The 18,006-nt window shown below is 42.4% G+C and overlaps 1 protein-coding gene across 4 annotated transcripts in view; it reads right to left on the bottom strand.

Moving 5' to 3' along the window:
* Positions 1-18,006, bottom strand: part of CAP2 (cyclase associated actin cytoskeleton regulatory protein 2) — a 153,890-nt gene that overhangs the window by 30,346 nt on the left and 105,538 nt on the right. For all 4 annotated transcript variants that reach the window (XM_045497302.1, XM_045497301.1, XM_045497303.1 and 1 more), the window contains 3 exons: positions 8,402-8,545; positions 8,015-8,100; positions 5,195-5,300 (listed from right to left, as the gene is read on the bottom strand). In XM_045497302.1, coding sequence (XP_045353258.1) covers positions 5,195-5,300; positions 8,015-8,100; positions 8,402-8,545 — 336 coding nt within the window. The remainder of the gene's footprint in view (positions 1-5,194; positions 5,301-8,014; positions 8,101-8,401; positions 8,546-18,006) is intronic.

Below are 18,006 nucleotides of genomic sequence, written 5' to 3' on the forward strand. Positions count from 1 at the left end.
TACCAATTCACTTCGATGAATAAATGCAACGCACAGGATTGGTACAAGTTCTAAATGAAAATTTCGATAGAAAAGACAGAGAACAGTTTTCTTTTGTACCAATCAAGAGGGAGCCAGAGGGGCCAGAAGACTGGAAAACTTATAAGACATACATATTTAATGCCATGCTACAGGGCCTACATTATTTATAAGTCAGAATACCCTCTGGCTGAGTTTTAATTTGCTCACGGCAAACTGTTACACTTTGCGCTTTGTTAACGAACATGTGGCCTTTCCACCGAGAAAGAGGCCGGAGAGAAAGAACTACCCTGAGAATAAAGGAGTGATGGCAAAATGTCTGGCTTCGAGAAAAATAAAACTCCACCTTGTCTATGACTGTAACACCCCCAACTACCTGTCTCTTTCTGGAGGTTCGGATGACTGACAACTAACTACGTCACCATCACATAAGACTTGCTTCACGTTCGCGTATGTGGAGTTTTATCCTTTCCACACCTAATTATAACCCTAGGTGTTCCCAACGCTAAAGGAATTCAAGAAAGACATGAAAAAGGACAGAAAGATGTCAGCAAGTTTAACCCCAGAAAGTGAAGAAAACAACCACATTTTATCCCGTTCATGGAATTCTTTTCGTGACCTTTTTCTGGCCAGATCCACACAGAACGGAACAATAGCCTGAATGTTGATCTGGCCGATGCATAGAAAAAAAAAAATCAGTTATTTCGGTAATTTTCAGTGCAAAGATGCGGCCTTAGCCGTTCAATGCTTATTATCTCATCTGCAGGAACGGCCGACAAATATCACAAACCCGACTGACAGCAAGGGATGATAAATAACAGTGTCCCTGCTGGGTTCCTGCCAAAAAGCTGATTTATCCAGCACAGCGTGTTTGAAACCCAGTGCAGAGGAAACCGTGCAAATTAATATGTAAAAGAGTTGCCAATAATTAAATGGAAAACTACAAGTTGTTTCTGGCATACAGTCCTTCTGGACCACGGTCACGTTGAAGAAAAGCTTACAGAAATGAGAAGGTTCCATTTACCACAGTAAACGTCACCAGAAATCCTACGTGGATCACTCCACAGCTGCGTCTTCCTCCAAGCTCATGGTCCCCACCGGCGCCCGCACACCTGTGCATAGACCCTCGCCCTGCAATCACTGTCCCGGAGAATAACCGGCCTCAAAGTTTTACATTCCACCCTGACAACTGACGGGAGCCACAGTTGCCCGGCACAGCTGTGGTCTGAAGGCCAATGTCGGGAGGTGGGAGCTGGCAAATCCAGTTCCAACTGTCAACTCAGGGGGAGCGATCCCTTCTTAGGGCAGGGCGTTCTTGGAAGCTCAGGGCCCTGGGCAGCTAGCTCGATGCTGGTCCCTGAGACTCCCATGGGGCTCTAATCTCAAAATCCAATTTGAAAACAGAGAAAAAAAAAAAAACCACGGTGATTCAAAATACTTGAGATGTTAAGTCACCATCAGCGTTTTGACTGTGTCCATTAAAAAGGAATGCGTTTCCTAAACCTTCTGAATGTTGTGATATCAGTGAACATGAACACCTCATCTTCCTACCTGCTCTTGGATCCTTAACATCTTATAAATACGAACTGTTTGCACGACTGTGAATAAACGAAACGAGGGCAAATAAACGAAATTATTCCTATTTATTTTTTCTTCCCAAAGGCCATTTAATCAGATCATTCTAACAGTCCTCGTAAGAATGCTGTGATTCTGGCTACAATCGCTCATTGTTCATTTTGCTGCTATGTTGACACATCATCGTTGAGTGAAGAGAAATTAGTTTGATTTAGGCTGTGGATTATGCTTTGAAATCTTTTTAGAGATGTTTAATCTTTAATTAAAATGTTTATTTATTTATTTTGACAGAGAGAGAGAGAGCACGCGAGCGTGCGAGCAGGGGAGAGAGGGGAAAGAGGGAGAGAGAAAAATCCCAAGCAGGCTCCTCGCTGCCAGCACAAAGCCCCACCTGGGGCTCAATCTCACGAACCGTGAGCCAAAATCAAGAGTTGGATGCTTCACCGACTGAGCCACCCAGGTGCCCCTGTGTTTTGGAATCTTTTAAATAGATTTTAGTCATTTAGGTTTAAAATTTAAAACTATGGTTTTTATAACACAGTTGGTAATGTATGTATTTTTATCCCAAACTTTAGAAGAAGAGGACAAAAATATTAGGAAATATACCTCATATGTCTTAAAGCTTGCTAAAAGATTATGCATTGATGATGTTATCTCTGAACTAACACTTTCTTACCATAATCATTCCTCACTTTTAATATCTGGCCAACACTTTACCATTAAAGAAGTGAAGTAGCTGCTCTGCTTTGTAATAACTGCCATTTTAAATAGAATTTTCTCATAGCATAACATGCTCAGTAAATAACAGCCATTATTATTATGGCAATCTACACTGCCCAGTATCTGCTCCAAAGATTATATACACGATTATTCATTTTTGAGAAACAGAGCATGAGCAGGGGAAGAGCAGAGAGAACGGGAGACACAGAATCGGAAGCAGGCTCCAGGCTCTGAGCTGTCGGCACAGAGCCCGATGTGGGGCTCAAACCCACGAACCACGAGACCGTGACCTGAAGTCAGATGCCTAACTGAGTCACCCAGGTGCCCCAGGATTATATTTTATATTACATATATACACATTTGTATAAATATAGCATTTATGTTTTAAAAAATGTACTTTGTGATCCATTAGTGGGTCATGAAATCAATTTAGTGGGTCTCAGCCAGAATTTTATAAAAAATGAAATAAAATAGAAAACATATTTGAATGCATTTCATGTGGTGAGAGACAGAACTGTTTCACGAAACATGTTTTAGTATTATGAACGGTGTGTGTGTGTGTGTGTGTGTGTGTGTGTGTGTGTGTGTAAACTGTATTTCTTACCACTAATTGCCTTTAAAAGTTTGAAAGCCATTGTTACAAGGCTTTTATTTCTCATGAAAATAATGAAAACACAGTATTCACTCCAGAATAAAGGAAAATAGCTACATTTATTTTTCTATAATTAATATTTGATTCTTATCTTAAATATTCAAAACACCATTACTCAGAGGTAAAAGGTATTGAAAGCATTTAAGAGAATTTTCTATTCCTTTTCCATGGGCGCCATTAGAGAATTAATGAGCTGGTGTTTGTTGACATGATTATTTTCCACAAATGGGTTCTTTCCTTTTCCATTTATCTACCATGAAATGTAAGACATCCAAGGACTCTTGCTGTTTAGTTTACTGTTCTCTAGTGGTGACCTATCTCCATGGCAAATACATGACAGTCTCCCTTTACAACAAACTGATCTATAACAAAATAGCATCTCATTGGAAGTGTACGTAAAATAACACTAATCCATCCACCCAAACACCCACCTGCATCATGGTCACCTTTCTGTGTTAAAACCCTTCGAGTGTCTATGAACTCTCTTCTCAGAAATCATAATGTCGTGGGCAGGAGAAAAAGAAACAATTAGTTGCACTTTACAACTGTGCGTTTCTGCTTGCGGAGAAAATAGGCAAAGTAGAAAATAAAAGGAAGGGTCCACCTTTGGGGGTCAATGTTGACGTTTGTTACAAGTGTTAGGGAGCAAAGGCAGGAATCCCACACTCCCTTGGAAAGTCGCAAACTCTGTGTTGCTATTAAGCCTACCTCACTGACATCAACATTCAGGACAAGGGGTAGGTGCTGGAGCATGGCCAACCAGAAGAATGGGGGGGGGGGTTCTACCCCTGAACAGAATTCACAAATATGCCCCTTCACTTTCTCCAGATTCACTCTGGTTAGATCATCCACCGTGACCCCTTAAAGGTAACATTCATTTCTAACAGAAGGGGGTTTCCATAGGAAGTCTTTCTATGACGAGTGCAGAGACTTAAAAGGAAGGAAGATTCTAAGAGTCCCCTGTCTCACAGTTTAGTTCAAACCATTTACTGAGTACTTACTCCGTGTCAGGTACTGTGTTAGGGGCTGGAGACAGAGATGAGTTTCCAACTGAGTGGGAGAGACCCCAACACACACGTACAAATGACAGTCGCATGAGCTGAGCTATACTTGAAATACAAAGGGGGCATAGAGGAGAAATCCCCATCCCAGATGGAGAGCCGATGCACATCAATGGAAGTTTCTTAAAGAAGTGATGTTGGAACTGAGTCTTGGAGAAGAGAGACAGGTGCTTCCCCCCAGGGAAGGTCAGACAGCATGATGTATGTTTGGGACGTTGCAAAAAGGCTAAACCATATGAGATTTGCAAGCTTTGAAACAACAATTTGATTTGGTTTGGCCTAAGCACTGCATGTGCTGAGGATCCCACCAGCAGTTTGGGAGTGCTGGGAAGCAGCGAGATGCAGGGAGAGAGGAGAGACCACGCTGAAGACAGGGCACAGGTCAGGCCAACCTCTCACAGGCTGGGATTTTGTCCTAGGGCTAAGATAATGCTTGAGGCGCTAGGATTGCCTCAGTGTTCAAACATGTCATTCAAAAAAAAATTTTAAACATCAAAAAAAAAGACATTTAAAACATTTAAAAGGACATTTTCTTAATCATTCTATCTTCTTAAAATTGTAACTGTTTTCAAACCTATTTCCTTCAATTTTTTATCACACAGTTTCTTTACATATGCCATCTTAGTATGCAAAACCTTTTGCACTTTAGCACGTTGGGCTGGTAAATCATTTCCCATGTAGGCATCATATATGTTATTATTTTTTTGATGTTTATTTATTTATTTTTGAGAGAGAGAGAGAGAGAGAGAGAAGAGGGGAGGGGCAGAGAGAGAGAGGGAGACACAGACTCTAAAACAGGCTCCAGGCTCCACACTGTTAGCACAGGGACCAATGAGGGGCTTGAACTCACAAACCCTGAGATCGTGACCTGAGCCGAAGTCGGATGCTTAACCGACTGAGCCACCCAGGAGCCCCTCATATATGTTCTTTTGAATGGCTGTAGAGGTTTCATTGGGTTCTCACCATGACCAACTTAACCTTTCTACATGTCAGGTAGGTAGTCTCCAGATTTTCTCATGACAAACGACACTTTCATAAAGAGTTTCTACGTATCTATTTATCTTACGCTTTCCTTGAGGTAAATTCTAAAGTGTAAGGATCCTAGGCTACCAGGAATGAACGCCGTTATGGCCTTTTTTTCTCCAGGGGCAGATGGCTTGGTACTTACAGTTTTGCTCCAAGTCAGGCCGGTGGTATGGTGTTCCTTGATGTATGCTTGCAGAGCACTCCAAATGTTCAAATAGGACTTCACCCAATCCACATGGCGTAAATCGCTTTGTTATAAAAGAGGGTGGAAGAGAGTAGAGTTAGGATCTAAAATAAAATTTAAAAAAGACTAACAGGAACGTGGTAATCCAGTAACTAAGGCTCAGGAGGACCCTGGACCAGTTGTCTTTCTGGGTCAGTCACCGTGAACCAATTTCTGGAAAGGACCCTGAAAGGCTGGTGGCCCTTCTAATAATTTGGTTGATTTATTTGGCCAAGGGAGTAGTAAGGAGGATGCTGTTGCAAGGAGACGATTTTCCACAAACAGGTAACACCCAGTCCCTAACACAACGTGGGGTTTGTAGCATTGGGCACAACCGCTCAACCAGACCCCCATTTCCGAGACAGAGCGAGCAAACTGTATGAGGGGAGCACGGCACTGTGGCTGCTCTGTGTTGTTTTGTTTTGAAAGAACAGCTTTGTTGACACACAACTCACATCCCATACAATTCATCCATTGATTTAAAAACATTTTTTTAATGTGTATTTATTTTTGAGAGAGAGAGAGAGAGAGAGAGCACAAGCAGAGGGAGGGGCAGAGAGAGAGAGGGAGACACAGAATCGGAAGCAGGCTCCAGGCTCCAAGCTGTCAGCACAGAGCCGGACGTGGGGCTCGAACTCACAAAATGTGAGATCGTGACCTGAGCCGGAGTCGGACAGTTCACCGACTGAGCCACCCAGTTGCCCCTCAATTCACCCATTTAAAGTGTATAATCCAATGGTTTAGGTCAGCAGCCATGCAATCATCACCACGGTCAACTTTACATTACATTCCTCAGAAAGAAATCCCACACCCATCAGCCGTTACTGCACATTTCCCCCAAACTTCCCCAGCCCTGGACAATTCCTAAGCTACTGTCTGTCTCTACGGATTTGCCCATTCTGGCATGTCACAGAAATGGGATCGTACAATATGTGGGGTTTTCTGTGTGTCTGACTTCTTTCACTTAGCCTGTTTTCAAGCTTCATCCATGTTGCTCTTCTGTCAATGATTCGTTGCTTTAACGGCTGAACAACATACCATCGTATGTGCATACACATTTTATTTATCTGTTCAGTAGTCGATGAACATTTGGGTTGTTTCCACTTTGGGGCTATTATAAACAATGTTGCTACAAACATTTGTGCACAAGCTTCTGTGTGAACATGTTTTATTTCTTTTAGAGATACACCTTGGAGTAGAATTGGCAAGTGTGTCTGGTTTTTGCGGTAAAAAAATATCAGGACGTATTTCTTTTTTTTTTTTTAAGTTTATTTATTTTGAGAGAGGAAGAGAGTGTCCGCGGGAGAGGGGCAGGGAGAAAGTAAGAATCCCAAGGAGGCTCTGTGCAGTCAGTGCAAGAGCCCCACGTGTGGCTCAGTCTCCTGAATCGTGAGATCGTGACCTGAGTGGAAATCAAGAGTTAGATGCTTAACCGACTGAGCCACTCAGGCACCCCTCGGTACATATTTATTTAAATGTTTATTTATTTTTGGGGGGGGGAGGGGCAGAAAGAGAGGGGACAGAGGATCTGAAGGAGACTCCATGCTGTCAGCACAGAGGCCAACGCAGGGCTCGAACTCATGGACTGTGAGACCGTGACCTGAAGTCAGACACTTAACGGACTGAGCCACCCGGGCTTCCCAGTACGTATCTCCTACACTGAGTGGTGGATATAGGAGTATCTTTTGTGTTGTGATTATATTTTCCGTATATTTTATAAATATTCTTTCGTATCTCCTCAATGCTTCTGAAAACTGAAAATAACCTGAAACAGACGCAGTATTGGTCAACGACCTGGTCCTCACGTTTCCTTCCCACTGAACAGTCTGGGCCGGCCGGTGAGGTGCGGGAGCCCCTCGATTTGCTGACCGATAAGCACTTCCAACTTCTGCCGCCTGAGGGCTCAGAGGGGGAGCCGCTCTCCAGCCCAGCGCCCAGGGGGTGGATGTCTCTTACTCTTGTTTTTGCCTCATTCCTTCCGTGAATGACTAGACATCAGCCCCATCACATACAGCCAGCTGTTGACAGGGCCGGCCATGACATTATCGGAGGGGAAGGACTCTCATAACCCTTCCTGCAGCGGAGACACTGCAGCTTGTCTCCATTCAGCCCATTTTCAATTCCAAACCCAGTGTTAAGTGTCTCCAGGACCTATTATTTGTGCTGTGGAATGCGATGTCTATTGAAGCTGGATCTGCAGGCAAAGCTCCTTGGATGGGACTCATCTGTACTGCCCTTCTTAGAGATGTCTCTCCGTCCGCCCCAGTTGTATTTCGTCTCCACGCCCTCGCTGGTTCCCCTCTCAGGGACCTCGTTCACTGTCTCAGCTCACTCCTGTTCCTCACTCACACTTCATTTCCCGATTCCTCCTTTCTTCTCTCTGCTTGCCCACCAGCCCTGTTTGGGGCAGTGTGAAAGAGCTGTGCCCTTATAGGACGGGTCCACCGCGAACCATCACAGAGCCCTCTGGCCGCCGTGGGGACACGTATGGAATGGCACGTATTCAAGTGGGGAGTTTATCATCATGAGAGAACTGCGGCAGATTTTCCAAAGCACATCCATTATCTGGATAACTGGCCTCACTTTCCACTTTGCTTTAGCCGCAAAGATGGGCTCTTCCCTTAACATTTACCGTAAGCTAGCCTTTGAAAGGAATCAGGAACGCACTACATTAAGTTTGGGGACAGATGTTTAACAAGCGAGCACCTGAAAATTTGGTCGGTAAAAGAAGGGACGTACCTGTGTTTGTAGTCCTTTAAGACTCTGTTAGTGTAAAAGGTGGCAGCCTCATTCATCTCCTTGACATAAGGACCAGGTTTGGGGGACTGGGCGAACAGGACCGTCACCCCAGCATAGAAGAAAAAAAACAGGATAAGAAAGAAAATGTCTTAAAGGAGGAAGAAAAGCCATGGAAAGTTGGAGACAAACATTTTGTTCTGTAAGGATAAGTGAGACATTTCCACATCTCCGAGCACAAAGCACCGAACTGCAAACAGGGTAAGAGAGAGCTGGTGCGTTCACCCCGAGAGGAATCTCCTGGGGTGTAACGGACAGGAAGGAGCCCGAAGGTAGCCCAAAGTTCTCCTAAACACTCCAAAAAATGACAGGTGCAGGGGCCAGACTCACCACAGCTATCCACCCAAGGGCAGGGATGCTTTCGCTGACCGCGGAGAGATGATTAAACATTTTACTCCCCCGGTTTCTCTCTCTGAAAGTTTGGATTTCCTGGATCTTTTCTGAGATTGGTTTCAGAAGCGCAGCGACATCATTCTGCAAGCAAACATTGAACATTGTTACTAAAGAGCAGGACTCCTAGCAAACATTGAACATTGTTACTAAAGAGCAGGGCAGAAGTTCAGGTCTCCAGGTGGCCTCAGCAGGAGTACTTGCCATTGGTCAGGGGCTTTCAGACTAGAACAGAGGGGCTGTTGTTACTGTAATACTATGTTTTCATTCTCTGAAGTGTGAAAATTGTACATATTTTTAACATTATGAATGCCCTCCTGAGACATGGAAGAAACCCAGCATATGATACAGCGCCTGTTTTAGAGAGTGCAGCATGAACAAGGAAATTGAGTGTGGTCAGTTTAATTTCGAAATGGAACGTATAGGCCACACACGCTGGAGTAACACAGGTCTAAAATCGGGGTGGGTGATGGGGGCGCTTGGGTGGCTCAGTCGGTGGAGCATCTGACTCTTGGTTTCGGCTCAGGTCATGATCCCAGGGTCGTGGGATGGAGCCCCAAGTTGGGCTCTGCACTGAGCTGAAATAAAAAAAAAAAAAAAAGATGAAAATAAAATCTGGGGTGGGGGGAGACAGTAGTAAAAAGGTATCTTCTTGCTCCTGTGGGAATAGATGCGAGGGAGGGTCTTGGTTTTACCAGTTACCATAATCCACGTGAAAAAGTGGAGATCTTCCACGGTGGCTCTTCTTTAAAAAAATGTGATGGCTTACAATATTTACGGTTACCTTAGTCTGGTTTGGCTTTCTACGTTGTGCCTCGTGAACCTGGCCAACAACTACTGGTTACTCTCACTTGTGATTAATTCAACAACTGACTTCTCTAGTCATGCAGAAAATGACTTTCAAAATTATGTGAGCCGGTTATGAGTATCACAGACACAGGGGCCTGTACTCCCTCCCCATCCACCCCTGGAGCAGTCTCTTCTCTTTGGTTTTGAAGTAGATACAAGATTACCAGTTTTTTTTTTTTTTTTTTTTTTTTATGTGTTCCAAAGAACTAGAAACAGCTTGTACTCCGGCAATATTTTACTAAATGGTGTTTGCAGAAATGTTAAATGGAAAGGCCCCTAAAGCTCTTCATTTCTTTTACTGAGACTTCAGAGCAAAGGTTCTCAACCTTGGCCACACATTGAAATGATCCGGGAGCTTTGAAAAACAGAGGGCTGGGTCCCACCCTGAAAGACTGCGATTTCACTGGTCTGGGCTAGGGATGTGGGGGGAGGGGGCTGGAAATGCTCCCCAGGGGCAGATTTTAATCACTGCTACAGTGATGGCTTAGCACCCCAAAGGGCAGTTGTTCCTGCCAGGGACGGCAGACCGTTGGGGAAGAAGCCACAGTCGGCCACAGCAGCTTCCAGACCTCACCTCTCCTTCTTGACCCTTTTATATACCCTTCCCTACAAGAAATGTATGTTAAGAGCTGACACTGGTTCGAATCTCAGCTCTGCCACTTACTACCGATGCGGCCTTGAGCAAATGACTTAATCTGAGCTTTGGTCTCCTCATCTGTAATTCAGAGATAATACCTACAGCCTGTAGACTACAGGACATACAGCATTTCAAGCTTTCTTTCATTTCATTTCATTTCAAGATTTACTCTTATGTAATTAGCTCGGTGAGGAAGTAAAAGGGATGTCCTCTAGCATATGTAATACTCATTTGCTTCAAGTAAGTGTCTGTGCATTTAAGATAAGAGAGGCTCCAAATAAATATCCACCTAGGTTAATAGGATTTTAGGATTACAGGAGTCCAAACTGGGTCATCTAGTTCAGGTTCTGATAGACCCGTCTGAGTAGGTCATGATCAGTGTTTTAAAAAGTAACTGAAACAGAAGAAAAAGTGATTATCAGAGGGCATTCACATGTATCTCATGTGGGTGGGTGCATCCCAAACATTTGTTTCAGTTACCCAGTGCCTGTGCGTGTACATGCGTGTGTACAATGTATTTCTCATCATGAATCTCAGTCTAAAATTTTAAGAAGTGTGGATGGAATCCAGTTCTCCCATTTCACATAATTAGGAGACAAGATCAGCTAGCCAGTGTTAGTAGGCTAACTCCTCTTCTGGGAGGCCCTGAAACAACTTTCTGCATCCGGTGCTCAGAAAAATACAGTTAGCTCTCCACGCACAACTTTCCTCCCTGCCAGCAAGAGTAGGGGAAGGTATTGTGAAGAGACTAAGGGCTCAGATCTGGAAAGAGACCACCTGGGTTCAAGTCCTTGCTCCCCAGTATACTAAACCCCAGGCCATTCCTCAGATTACCAAATGTGTCTATGATTCCATGACCTCATCTGCAAAATAGTGTTGATAATGGTACCCACTTGACCGGACTGTTAGGAGGAGTGAGTGAGAGGAAGCTGTCTGTGCTCGGTATAGAGTCAGGTGCACTGGGGTGCTCCGCAAGCAGGGCGTGATCTCAAGGTCTCTGCCAGGGAAGCCTCCAATCGCCCACATTCGCTGGCCAGTTCCCTCTTATCACTTGTATGCAAGCACAAGAAGAGAGATTTCCTAGTTGGGATATGCAAATGGACAGAGGCACGCTTTTTGTTTTGTTTTGTTTTGTTTTGTTTTTGACACCTTGATTTAGGACTTCCAGGCTCCAGAACTGAGAAAGTAAATGTCTGTTGTTTAAGCCCCCCAGTCTGTGGTACTTCCTTTTGGCACCTGTAGAAAAATAACCTAAGGGCGTGATGGCTTTATGGGAGAAGCAAACACCTCCAAACCCCCAACAACAACTCCCAAATCAACCTCTGAATAAAACAGTCACCCCCCACCAAATACTCCTTGCCTCTTCCATGTTTGTTTGTTAATGGCAGCCAAAAGTCAGGTTTAAATGCTCTCCTTGGAATTTCACTATTTGTTTATTTAAAAAAAACTTTTTTAAATTAAGTAAATACTACCCACGATGTGGGGCTTGAACTCACAACCTCAGAATCAAGAGTCGCATCTTCTATAGACAGAGCCAGTCAGGCACCCCTGGAATTTCACTCTTTAGAAGGGAAACATTGCCCTCTTCAAGGGATTCTTTTTAGTCTAAATCCTACATCAGATCCAAGGTGTGTTATAGGTATTTCTAGAAGGCAGCTGATTTTTGCTTATGGCAAAACTACTAAAAAGCATCCTAATTTCCTCCAACAATTTGCTAAGCTGTAATATTCTTGATGCAGTGACATTTCTGAGAAAGGCCAGAATATCTGAATTGTTGGTGATATCTGGCCTATTGCCCCAAGGGGAAAAATAACCAGAAACACTGTATTTACAATGTTAGATAGATTTATTAAGGCCATCTTCATTTATCTCTAACTTCCCAAGAACAAACTCTAACGTCTGAGGAGACAGAAGGATATTATACATTGGTTATCTGATGAAAGCATCATAAAGATTGAGAAAAGTTTCCTTTTGCCTTGGTTTAGCAATTGCACAAAGAACTGTCCTCATTAAGAAAGACATAGAGAGAGAGAGAGAGAGAGAGAGGAAGAAAGAAAGGAAGGAAGGAAGGAAGGAAGGAAGGAAGAAGGGAGAAAGAGAGAGAAAAAAGAAAGAAAGAAAGAAAGAAAGAAAGAAAGAAAGAAAGAAAGAAAGAAAGAAAGAAAGAAAGAAGGAAGGAAAGGAAAGGAAGGAAGAAAGAAAAAGAAGGAAAGAAGGAAAGAAAAAGAAAGAAAGAAAAGAAAAGAGAAAAAAGAAAAGAAAAGACAAGACAAGACAAGACAAGACAAGACCGGCTCAGAGAACTAAGTAAAACAGCTATTTGCATAACCTTAATAAACACTATAGCTTTTATTCGGTGCCAGTAGATTTCTCCTGTACTGCAAGCTAGGCTAACACTCTCCAGCTCATCCTGAACGTTCACAGCTGGAATCAAAAACAGAGAACATTAGGGTTATGGTGTGATTTCCATCAAGGCTGACTGTGTAGGGATGTCAGATGAAAGGCAAATGGGAGAGAGGCTTTCAGTTACAAGTATTTCCACCTGTTAAGTACTGAGCAGGTACTAGGCGTACTCAATAAATACAGGCTGAAAGGCACATGTCAATGAACACTACAAAAGGGCTTTCCACTCGTAGAAGGAGATACATTTAGGAGGTGTCCTGGGTTGTTTCAATGGATGCATTGGTGATGGCTCCTCAGACTGCATCTAGCTTTAGGCTGACTTGGGATTGGCCAGTTGTACCCAAGTCTCATTCAGATGACTTCCTTCCTTTTTTCCTCCCTCCCTTCCTCCCTCCCTTCCTCCCTCCCTCCTTCTTCCTTCCTTCCTTCCTTCCTTCCTTCCTTCCTTCCTTCCTTCCTTCCTTCCTTCCTTTCCTTCCTTCCTTCCTCCCTCCTTCCTTCCTTCCTCCCTCCCTCCCTCCCTCCCTCCTTCCTTTTCTTTCTTTCTCTCTCTCTCTCTTTTCTTCCTTCCTTCCTTCCTTCCTTCCTTCCTTCCTTCCTTCCTTCTTCCTTCCTTCCTTCCTTCCTTCCTTCCTTTTAAAAATTTTTTTAAATCTTTATTTATTTTTGAGAGACAGACAGAGTGTGAGCAGGGGAGGAGCAGAGAGAGCGGGAGACACAGAATCTGAAGCAGGCTCCAGGCTCTGGGCTGTCAGCACAGAGCCTGACGCGGGGCTTGAATTCATGGACCGTGAGATCATGACCTGAGCCAAAGTCAGACGCTCAACAGACTGAGCCACCCAGGTGCCCCAGATGACTTTCTTTAAACTCAGGTTTCTATTACTCTGAGAGACCTTTCCTTGGAAGAAAACCATTTTGCAAGGTTCAAATGAAGGGTTAACTGGAAAATCTTCTCTTCCCCTTCCCCCAGTTTCTGTGGGCTTTAACAGAAGGAGAAAATGACCAAAATGGAGGGGAGAGAGAGACATCAGCTGACTGTTAGTTTCAGGAAATGTTCTACAGGACTGTCTCAGCTTGATGGGACTGTGCTTTGGAGAGTATTTCAGGACTCGGTGTCTTTATGACCCTGGTTTCCGCCTTGAAGTTGAAGAATTGAGATCCAGTATCATCAACTTCATCTCAGCTTAGTTCCAGAAATAATTGTTTTGCAGAAAGTAAAATTAAAGAGCTTTATCAGCAAGCTCTGTAGAAACTTTACCCAAAAAGGAAAACCAAATTTCCACTCACGCTATTTTGTGAGAAATGGAACAGACTCTGGACTTTGACCTCAGAGATGTGTCACTGAGTGGAAGGAAATAAGCCTATTCCTGGAATCCAGGGTTTTCATGGGGTCCTCTTCACCAGGTAGAGAACGGATCAATCTATCGCTACTCCTTTTTAAATAATTTGTTTTTTTCTGGTTATAAAATTAACTCTGTGAAATGCTGGGAAAAAAAACAGATGGGAAGACGTCGGTGAACAATAAACATGCTTAATTCTGCCACGTGAAAAAAAAGCCCTACTTAAATGTTTTATTTTTTTTTTTTTCTGGCACATAGACTTAGTAGAGCTCTCTTGAAAAAGAACAATAATTACTTTAAAAATAATGGCCATTAAGACCGTAAAGAATGGTCCTAAGAGTGGGATTCCAGCAGTTTCAATGAAAATAAGCAAGGACACAAATAAAATCCCATCAATATATTCTTGGCAAGTAGTGTGAGAATTCTGTAATTGTAGAAAGGATGTTCTAAATGTAAATACTACAAAAGCATTACTATCACAATGCAGACAAGCTCAACAGCATTAAAGAAAGTATTTGATTTTAAATATCTGAATCCTACTTACATTTAAAATTCTAAGAAAATTTACATCAAACAGGAATGCTTAGCCAAGCATGCCACCAAATATCAATCATTATTACCTTGGCTAATGTGTTTTTGTGCCAAGTTTTACCAATTGATTCCACTTAGGTACATATGTGAACATGTGCATGAATTATAGCACAAAAGACATATGGAAACATACACATCAAAGAGTTAACATTAAAATTTTTCTTATTCAATCTTGTAGGTTTATTCATATATTTTAAATTTTCTTTGTTTAAAAATTTTTTTAAAAAATGTTTATTTTTGAGACAAAGAGAGACAGAGCATGAACAGGGGAGGGGCAGAGAGACAGGGAGACACAGAATCTGAAACAGGCTCCAGGCTCTGAGCAGTCAGCACAGAGCCCGACGCGGGGCTCGAACTCACGGACCGCGAGATCGTGACCTGAGCCGAAGTAGGATGCTTAACCGACTGAGCCACCCAGGTGCCCCTTCATATATTTTGAATTTTCTAATCTGTACACCCATTTGTTCTGTTATTAGGGGAAAAGTTTTAAAACATACTAACTAGTTTTGTACCTTCAGTGGTAGAAAAGAATTTAATGGGTGCTATTAAACTTACATGTATCAAAAAAGATTAAGCCTCTTCCTTACCATGAGGTAAGTCGTTTCAGGAAACCATCTTCGGAAATTATCAGAATGAGTTATTCAGTTGAAGAATACTTATAGCATTTTCTCAGGCAAAGGTTACCCAAATCGGGAATAGTATTTGTTTCTAAAAATATGTTATTTGGGTACGTTTTAATAAAGGAAGCAATTGTTTTCACCATTTTAAGTTAGGAGCAAATATTTTTTATCAGAAACATTAATTTGAGTTCACTCACTTTGGTGCAGTTGTAGACACTTCCCCAGGCTAGTTTCCCTTAATGTTCCTGTTACATAAAAATTTTCCACTGTCCAGGAACATTTTGGAGGTTTGAGAATATGCCTCATGGAAATACTTTCAGAAACACTGGTACAGTTAAGACAACTTGGAAATTGAAAACAATTGCAAAACTGTCACAGAAGTCAATCTAAATAAACGAAACTTACTGAGCACTGCAAACATACATGATATTGTAGTAGTTGTCATTATCTTGCATCGTGACAGTTTTCATAGAAGATATTTTTTATGTTCATAAGGATTTACATTCCATATCTTATTTCAGCGTTTGCTAAACTCTCCTAAAAAACACACTTAAGCATCCTCGGCTTTTGCTTATATTCCTTAAAAATCATTTAAAAAATTTTTACTTGTTTTTTTTTGTTTTTGAGAGGGGGCAAGGAGGGGCAGAGGGAGAAGGAGAGAAAGACTCCCAAGCAGCCTGCACGCGCCCAGTGTGGAGCCAGATGCGGGGCTCGATCTCATGAACCGTGAGACCACAACCTGAGCTGAAATCGAGAGTCAGACGCTTAACCGACTGAGCCACCCAGGCACCCCTAAAAATAATTTTTAAAGAGTAAAACCACGGAGACTTGGGCTCCTTGAGGAATGAATTGCTTTGGAGAGTTGCACTGTCCTGATACCCAAGAGAGAAGCTCCTAACACAAAAACTCCTGCTTAATTTTTTAAAGTTTATTTATTTATTCAGGGAGAGAGAGAGAGAGACCGAGCGGGAGAGCTCCTACTTAAATTTTTAATGCAAATCTTTCAACAACCCATTATACTCATCAGCACTTTTTCTTTCAGTAATTTTTAAAAAACAAACCATTTCAGACATGCATAAAAGCGTAGAGACTAATAGGTAGGCATGTATATGAAACATCACTGAATACTGGGGCCCAGGATCATCACCATGCTCTTCCTTTACTGACATCTGCTGAAGGATGGTTGGACATGCGAGGGTCTGGAGCCTGGGACAGAGAACCTCAGGGAAGGCACCGAAGCTCGACGCCAGCCTGTTCCATTTTTGTCATAAAGGTAGAACCGTGCACTTGCAGTTACAAATCGGGCAGTTTTAAAATTGAAGCATAGTTGACATATACCATTATATTAGTTTCAGGTATATAATTAATGGTTTGATACCAGTCTGGCTCATATCCACCACCACAGGCAGTTACAAAATATGTTTTCTCCTGGTGCCAAGTTTTAAGGTTTACTCTCTTAGCCACATTCAAATATGCAGTACAGTATTATTAACTCTAGTCACCATGCTGTATGTTACATCCCCACATCTTCTTTCTTTTATACCTGGAAGTGTGTACCTTTTAATCCCCTTCACCCACTTTGCCCACCTCATTCTCCACCCCTGACCCCTGGCAACGACCAATCTGTCCTCTCTATCTATGAGCTTGGTGGTTTTTGGTTTCAGTTCTATCAGTTTGGTTTTTTTTTTTTTTTTTTTGATTCCACCTATAAGTGTGATCATATGGTATTTGTCATTCTCTGATTTATTTCACTTAGCATATGCCCTCAAGGTCCATGCATGTTGTCGCAAATTACAAGATTTCATTCTTGTTTATGGCTGAATAATATTCCATTGTATATGCATCCCAGTTCGTCCATCCATCCTGATTGATACTCAGGCTGTTTCCAAGTCTTGACTATTGTAAATAATGCCACAATGGACACGGGGTGCAGATACTTCCTCAAGTTAGTGTTTTTGTTTCCTTTGGAAAAATATCCAGTAATGGGATTACTGCATCATATGATAATTCTAGTTTTGATTTTTTTCCCACACACGCATTTAAAAAAATGTTTATTATTTTGAGAGAGAGAGAGAGAGCGAGTGAGCCTGACCGGGGGAGGGGCAGAGAAAGAGAGAGAGAGAGGGAGACACACAATTGGAAGCAGGCTCCAGGCTCTGAGCAGGGGCTCGCACTCATGGACGGATAAATCATGACCTGAGCCGAAGTCGGATGCTTAACCGACAAAACCACCCAGGGGCCTCTATTTTTAATTTTTGGGGGAACCTGTTCAGTGGCTGCACCAATTTACATTCCCACAAATTGGCCACAATTTTAACGTAAAATCTTTTCTGCAAAAGCATTCAGCAAACCACAGGCTAAAGAGCCTTCTCCAAATAAATGTTTTAATTGTTCAGATAATACTACAAATAATAATTTGCACTGTTGCTACCGACACATTGTAAGTTATATGTTTTAACATTCAAAGCCTTATTTAGGATTTCACGGACCCTGACACTGAGCAGTAGACACTTTGTCAGTCCCCACTTATATTTTTGTCTTTGCCACTGTTCACAGGGGTGAGCCTTATCTCTCATCATTTCTAGTTTTTGTTGTGTACTACCAAAACCTCCAATTGATTCATCAGAACAAGAACACAGTTCTGCTGACATGATATGTGGACCACAATTTTCTCTAAGCTCTCAATGTTTGACATGTCTCAGAACAGTAGGTACGAGATATAAAAAGTCAAGTTCAACGAAAATCAAAATGTTTACACAATGACCCACAACAATTTGTGTCCTTATAACACCTCATATCCTGAATCTTGCTGCAACAATGGGAGTCAGAAGACGGAAACAACAACAACAACAAAAACCCTGTAACATTAACTGTTCCCTCAGGTTGAGATTTATTGTTTTCATTATAGTTGTTCTGATAGGTAGAGTCTTTCACTGGCAGTACAAAAAGAGAACAGTCCAGACAGAGAAAACACAGCTTTTGTATTCACGCATGGGTGTGCAGGCTAACAAACTAAGTTGAAAATCAACAACTTAACCTGGTTACCCACAGAGAGCACAAGAGAGGAGACTGGGTGGCCGAGAAGAATCTTATCTTGCACTTTGT

This window comes from Leopardus geoffroyi, chromosome B2 (genome assembly GCF_018350155.1).
Source record: "Leopardus geoffroyi isolate Oge1 chromosome B2, O.geoffroyi_Oge1_pat1.0, whole genome shotgun sequence".
Classification (NCBI taxonomy): Eukaryota; Metazoa; Chordata; class Mammalia; order Carnivora; family Felidae; genus Leopardus; species Leopardus geoffroyi.